The sequence below is a fragment of the Petaurus breviceps genome, unplaced genomic scaffold (assembly GCF_028583685.1).
Source record: "Petaurus breviceps papuanus isolate PSGF00001 unplaced genomic scaffold, PetGlider_PUasm1.0 189, whole genome shotgun sequence".
Classification (NCBI taxonomy): Eukaryota; Metazoa; Chordata; class Mammalia; order Diprotodontia; family Petauridae; genus Petaurus; species Petaurus breviceps.
This window is the reverse complement of record NW_027185809.1, coordinates 16,244,145-16,251,599: the sequence shown is the minus strand read 5'-3', so window position 1 is coordinate 16,251,599 and position 7,455 is coordinate 16,244,145. Positions and strand designations below refer to the sequence as shown.

General features: G+C 45.0%; 1 protein-coding gene across 2 annotated transcripts in view; it reads left to right on the top strand.

Annotated features, from left to right (window-relative positions):
- Positions 1-1,650: 1,650 nt before the first annotated feature.
- The window catches only part of GALNT16 (polypeptide N-acetylgalactosaminyltransferase 16), a 156,319-nt gene continuing 150,514 nt past the window's right edge, over positions 1,651-7,455 (top strand). Inside the window, exon 1 of one of the 2 annotated variants that reach the window (XM_069092000.1) lies at positions 1,651-1,955. In XM_069092000.1, coding sequence (XP_068948101.1) covers positions 1,755-1,955 — 201 coding nt within the window. In that variant the 5' untranslated portion in view covers positions 1,651-1,754. The remainder of the gene's footprint in view (positions 1,956-7,455) is intronic. The other variant, XM_069091999.1, reaches the window with a different exon arrangement.

Below are 7,455 nucleotides of genomic sequence, written 5' to 3'. Positions count from 1 at the left end.
ACTCACTGGACTTTCTGTACATACTAGCTTAAGCATAAATGCTATGTTTAAACCCTATCCCCTTCCTACTACCACCAGTTTAGAAATAGAGGGGCAAATGGTTGGTCCAAGCGTTAAGTATGATCCTGATGTGATTTAAGAGGTGTAAGGGGGGATTTAGGTTTCCCCTAGCTCAATTGATAATAACAGAAGTAATGGGGTGTTAATTGGTTAACAAGGTATTAGCTCCTAAGTGATCCCTTTATGAGGTATGTTTGTACCTCATAAAGTTCTCCTGAGTGAATAAAAGGGAGTCAGCTCATCGGACAAGCAAAAACTGGACACGCCTATCATGCTTTTAGACATACTAGTTATACCAACTTTAGTCTGGCTTTCTATTCCCCTCCCATAGTTTTTAAGAGTAAATAGCAGGACTTATAGGCCATACTATTTCAGTATAACGTTCCAGAGGGGGAGGGGGAAGAACCAGAGCCAAGTGTGACTGAAATAAAACTATATCTGACAGTTAGATTCACAGTCTCACTTAATTCTGAAACCTTCCTGATATTCTTCAACTTCCATCCCCTTTGTCATCCTTCAAGGAAGCATGGCATAAAAGAAACCGCTTTGCCTATTGCAAACTCCTGATAACAACCAGAAATCGCTCTGGCAAAGTCTGCCACCTTCCCCAATGCAGTCTTGCTGAATTGGAACTCTTTTGCCCTGGTGTCTGCCAAAGTTCTAATAGAAATCCTAATCTCAGTCACTTTTGAACCTCACTTTTTTTTTTCATCTGTAGAATTACATTCAGACACATTTATCAATCATCTACTTTGGGCTAGAGTATGGTGAGTCAAAGATGAAAACAGCAGGATGCCTGACCTCCTGGGTTCCAGTCTTACTGGTATGTATGTGACTTGTACACCAATTAGAGTGCAGTAGATAAAGCCCTTCAACTGAAGTTAAATGTAAGAGCTGAGTTCAAAATCAGGCTCAAAAGTGTATGACCAGGGGTGACACTTAGTTGCTTCAGTTTACCCAACTGTAAAATGGGGATAATAACACCACCACGAAATAATATTTGTAAAGTGCTTAAAACAAAGCCCGGCACATAGTAAGTGCTGTATAAAATACTTATTCTTTCCTTCCCCAATAAGTATAATCATGATAGGGAAGAGGCAAAGCAGAACTCCCGACAAAATGCTGTAGGAAAATGAGGGAGTTGGAAGACTTAAAATCTCTAAGGCTTTGTGGACATTAACACAGAGCCCCCAAAGCAGCTCCTCCAACCACCCCTCTCCTTGCCACCTGTCTTGCCCCTCCGAAGGGGCATGGGAAACTAGAAGAGTTCCCCCTTCGCCAGACCACAGGGTCTTGGGGAGAGGATTTGTAGATGATGTACTTTGTAAGGGCCAGACTCGTGGTCTGAAGGGCATTAGGACCGTGAGGATCTCTTCCACTCTCCTTCTATCTCTTTCCCCCACCCCCTCCGCCTCTCTCCTTTTTCTGCTTTGCAGGACTGAGCAGTGAGACAAGAGCTAAAACAAACAGCTGTGACTGAGAAAGGCAGTCAAAGCTGGAAGGAACAGAAAACCCTATCCATACTGCGCGGCACTCCCCCACCCTCCCACCCCGTTACACCATCCACCCTCTCCTCTCCTCCCTTCCCTCCCCAACTCCCTTTACCCCCACCCCACCCCCCACTCACCCAAAGCTACCAAGCCACCTCTTGTCTAGTTTACTCCTGGCTCCCAGTCAGCGCTGGGGTTCTCGACATGAGAAGGATCCGCGCTAATGCCATCGCAATCTTGACGGTCGCCTGGATCTTAGGCACTTTCTATTACTTATGGCAGGACAACAGATCCCATTCAGCATCCTCCAGTCGATCTCCCAGCAGCAGTGGAGGCGGCAGGAACGGACAGAAAGCAGCTGGTAGGCTAGAACTCCACAGAGAAGACCGGACTATCCCCCTCATTGTGAGTAAGACCAGGTTGGCAAGGGGGGGCGAGACGGAGCCCGGTCTCTCTCCTTCCCCCCACCCCCGTGTTCATTCCATTCCCAGCTCCTCCCGCCGCCCTCCCCCCCAATCGCTGAGAAATTGCCTAGAGTGGGGCGGCCCCAGAGTGAGGTGCTGTCCCGAGGGACAACCGGGCCGCGTTTGACAAGAGAGCGAGTGTGGGCGGGGGCAGCTGTGAGCTTTGCCTGGACATCTTTGTATATATTGGAGAACTCCCGTTCGTTGTCATGGCAACATTTACAGTGATGGAAAGGGGCAGGGCCTGGGGACAGGGAAGAAGGGAACTGTGCGTGTTTGTGTGTGTGTGCGCTGGGGGGGGGGGCGGTATGAGGGTGGCTCAAAGGAGGGACAGAAGGCAAAAGTGATAAGAAAATGGGGGAGTGGGGAGGAGAATCGACTGGCTGGAGAGAAAAGTGTCTTGTGAGTTTGGCGGGCCAAGCTTGCTCCGATTACCGCTCCTCGGGTGAAGGATGTGGCAGCTTTCCCAAGCGCAGAGAGGAGGGAGGGGGAGACGGGAACGGACAGAGCTCAGCGCGCCTCCTTGGCCGCCGGCTGCATTTTGTCTGGGCCCGCTCTCCAGGCACTGGCTGCAATGGGGCGAGATCCACTGGAGACGGCAGTAGATCGGGCCCTAGTCCGTGGGAGGAAAAGGATGTTCTATGCGTGGAGTTGGCTCCGGGCTTCAGCACCCGGGTTAGGAGGCCCTGCCCGGCTGAGCGCTTAGATCGCAGCTAGGAGGGCATCCACTCGCCAGTTTGGTTTGGGTCCTAGGACTTTTGGAGCCCTCAATTCGCTTGTTTACAGGACAGAGCCCTGCAAATTCGAGCATTATTTTCTGGGTCCTTGTCCCCCCATCCATTCCCAACTTTTCCCTGTTTCTGAAAAAAAGACCTGATCCTCAACGTCCCTCCCCCACCCAACTGCCCTGTGAGTGTATGTGTTCGCGCGCGTGCGTGTGTGTATGTGGAGGGTGGGAGAGTGAGGGTCTCTTCCTGATCATTCCCCCTTTCCTCCAGTCTCTCAGTTAGATGGAGCTGTGTAGGCAAGAATTTCTGATTTGCAGGACTTCGCATCCTCGACTGTCCCCACTCTCTCCCTTCCTCCCCTGTGAAGCCTCAGGGGGCGCCCACGGGTTGCAGCAGCAGCAGCAGCAGTGTGTGTGTGTGTGTGTGTGTGTGTGTGTGTGTGTGTGTGTGTGTGTGTGTGTGGCCACTCCACATGATTCACTCCAATGGAGGTCAGACCTGAAACGTCAAAGGAAACTTAGAAACAAAGGCAGCATGGTCTAGGCTGGAGGATGAGGCTGCGAGGGTGAGTCAGGACTTCGAGGGGATGCTGCCCTAGCTCGGTCTTCTTCGCCTGACCTAGCTCGAGGCCCTTTGTTAGTGCAAAGCCCTCAACTGACCTATGGGAGGAGCCAATTGACTCCCTCGACCCCTTGAACTCTGTAGTTGATGTGGTGTGCTAGAAGGCCAAGCACACTTGTGGAAAAAGCAGGCTTTGCTCCCCCACCCCCACCTCCAGCCACCTCCTTTCCCCCACCTCGTCCTTCCCCCTCCATTCTAAAGTTGTGAACACCTTTAAGGCGCTTTCAGTTCTGGAGGGAGCTTTCAGACTCGAGAAGTAGAAGAAATGGGCGGTCGACTGAGGTGGGGGTGGGGTGGGGTTGGAGCAAAAAGTAGAACCAGAGAGATATGAAGGGAAAGTAGCAAGAGGAAGTGAGGAAGGAAAGAATTTTAGGAATATGGAGAATCTCAGAAGAGCATTTGCTATGAAAGGAATGGAAGAAAACTATAGGGGGGCTTCAAGAAATTTAGGCGAAGCCCGAGGTTTAAGGTGCCTAAACTAGGAAAGAGGAGGGACAATTGAGAAGTGCTTTGAGAGCCTTTCCCTTTCCACAACTTCTGTAACTGTTTTTTCCATTTAAACAAATAATAGTCATTTAGATTTTGACTCGGGAGGTATGGTGGACAAGTACTCTGAACTAAGGTTCATCTACTGTCTCTTCTATGGGTGACTTGTTACTTCTCTGTGTCACAGTTTTCATGTCTGTAAGGTAAAATGATCCTAATGAGGATAACCCTATTGATGGTAGTCCTTGGGGAAAAAAAAGTTGCTAAAACAAAAATGCTTCAGTGTTTGGGATCAAGGATAAACCCCCCAAAAATGAACCAAAATAGCCTCCCAAAGACCACTAGAATCATCTGTCTTCTCTAATTTCCTTGAACAACATTTGGGTTTGCTCCTAAGCCCTGGGGGGAGGGGGAGGGGGAGGAGGAGGGGACATGATTGTGATCTCTAGTTCTCTCAGCAAACAATTTCCATCGGATTCGATAAATAACACTAGTGAGATGATGTACGCCTCTCCAAGGTGATGTGAAGAGAGGAGGAAATGGACTAAAGGAGGAAAGAGGAAGAGAAATGTTTCAGCCTTGATGCTTAGGGTCCTTGGTCTGGTCTTGATAAAATTCTGATCTTTCAGACCTCTTGTATCTTGGAAGGAATGGCCTCATATTCTTCTCTTTGTCCTCACCTATGCCCCTACCCAATGTTTCTTTGAGTTTCCTCTGTCAGGGCAGCCTGACATCTTGCCCAAATCCTGCTGAGAGTCCCTAGAGATGCTGTGTTGGATTTTTGATTGGCCAGATTCCTTTTTAGGGAGGGATTTTCTCTAATTCCTATAGATTAGGGCCAGACTAAAGGGATGAAATCACTAACTGAATGTTTGGTATCTATATGAGTCAAAGAGAGATACAGGCATTGTTTCTTTGGGGGGCAGTTATGATATTTGGGACTTTGATATAATATAATTTGCCAATTAATTATGTAGCTAGGTGGTTTAGTAGATAGATTTAGGAGGGATGTCCTTGAAAGTGTTTTTTAAAATCAGGTCATTGGAAAGATGATTGAGAGAAAGAGATTATAAAAGTTCAGGGGAGAGGGAGACTGAATTTAGAGGAAACCGGAGAACCTTTTCCAAGCAGTGATCTCTAATTTCCTCTGAATTCATTCATGCAGCTGTCAACAAATATTTATAGCACTAATTGTCTGTACCACTTTTTTGACACAGGTTATCATACCGCCTCATCACATCTCTTCTATTGTCTTGTTTCACTGTTCAATTTCCACGGGTAGGGACCATGTGTTCTATTTATCTCACCAGCTCCCTGTTCTCTATGCACATAACAGTGCTCAGCATTTGTTAAATTAATGGTATAATAAAGTCCCAAGAGACTTCACTTTCTTTGTGAAAGTCTGAAGTAGAGAATGAAAGTTAAAGTTAGAAATGGGGGAAAATAAGAGGCAAATGTGAGGTGTTCACAGTGGGAGGGACTTTGGGTAAGTTAAATGAAATAACAAGCACCCCTTGGTGTGCCTTTTTGATGCCTCACTCCCCTAGGTCTCTGGTCCTCTAATTCATGGGCCATGTTACTCTGCTTTCTATTTCATGCCACTCTGGCATGAACTGATTTGATGAAGGACTTTTCTCTGTTTCTCCTAGAGCTGGAATCTTTGGACTCAATCAGATAAATAATGCCAGCATCTCTCTGGGTATTAACAAGTTCTCTTACAAGTTCCAGATGCAGCAGTGATTTTCCTCCCTCTCTGAAGTTTGGAAACCACCTGATTTCCTTTTTTCTGTTTCTAAGTTATTGCTCTGGCTAGTTGAGTTGAAATACTTCATGAGAATGTTTCAGACCTATTTACTGCCTGCTGATGGTGAGAGGCAGAGAAAATTTAGCAGAGTCATCATTACCTTCCAGGAAGAAGTACAAAAATGTGCCTAATATCTAGGAAGACAGAGAGTTTATCCTTGTATCTCTTCTAGCTTCTAGCAAGGTGCATCAGACAAAGTAGGTACTTAATAAAAGTTAAATAATGAATGAATGAATGAATGAATGAATGAATAAATAAATAACCTGGATATGCAGCCTATTTTTTTTTAACCTAGTAGCATATTCAAGGAGGCTGGGTTCCCATTTTCTCAGTATAGTTGTTTTATACTAGCTGGGCTATATGGACCGCTGTCTGCCTCTGTTTCCTCATTTGTAAAATGGGGATAATAATAGCACCTACCTCACAGGGTTGTTGAGGATAAAATGAGAGAATATTTGTAAAGTGCCTAGCAAGGTACATGGCACATAGTAAGTGCTTCATAAATGTTTTTTTCTTCCCTCTGACCCCCACCCCACCCCCATATGAAATCACTAACTTAATGTTTGGTGTATATATGAGAGCCAAAGGGACATACAGGCATTGTATCTTTGGGGGAAGTTATAATATTTGCGACTTCGAAGTAACGTAATTTTCAAATTAATTAGGTAGCTAGGTGGTCTAGCAGATAAAACAAAGGACTCTTGGAGTCAGGAAGACCTGATCCTTGTCTTAGACGTTTTTGTGTAACCCTGGGCACATCACATAATCTCTCTATGACTCCGTTTCTTTATTTGTAAAATGAGTATGATAATAATAGTACCTACTCCACAGTGCTGTTGTTAAGGAGAAAATGATTTAACATCTATATAGTGCTTTGCAAACCTTGAAATGCTATCTAAATGCTAGCTATGATTATTATAAATTATGGTATGTCTATGTTGGAAGGGACTCAAAAGTCATCTAGTCCCATCCATATCTGAGCAGGAACACTTTTTACATCCCTGATAATTGATCAATCAGCCTCTGCTTGAAAAACCTCTAAAAACAAAACAAAACAGAAAGCCTCTAATGATAATGGGGAACTTGCTACCAACGGAAATCATTCCACTTTTGTAAGGTTGTAATTATTTTTCCTGATGAAATCTTAACCTCTGAAACTTTTATCTATGATTCTGTTCTGTTTGCAGGGCAACATAAAATGCTTCCCCACATGACAGTCCTTGGAGAAAGCTATCACATTGGCCCTAAATATTCTCTTCTCTGGGCTAAATGTCTCCATTCCTTCAACCAGTCTTCAAATGTGGCATGATTTATAGCCCTTTCCCCATTCTGACTCAACTCTTCTCAGAATTGGCACCTACCCTCAGAATAGGCCTGAATGTAATAACTATCATGGTCTGACCAGGGAGGAGTATCCATGAGCACTTCTCTTGTTCTGAAATCTATACTTCTATTAATGCAGCTTAATCTGATGTTAGCTTCATTAATTTTATCAAGTCATTCTATTGACATATACAAGGCTGTAGTGGACTAAAGTCCACAAAACCCATGGGACTGTTTTTTAGATGTGGAATTCATAAACAAGAACTGAAGTTCTGCCTTTTTGTGTACTGGATTCAGTCTTAGAACACCCTGAATGTGTTTTTTATTTGTAAACCCTACCATAATTTCCTCTGAGATCATCATAATTTGAATTGTTTTGTTTCCTTCCATCATCTTCCACAGGAATATCAGAATATAGCTCATATTAACATCTGTATAAAAATGGTAAAAGAGCCTTAAGTCCCCATGCAAGGGGGGAG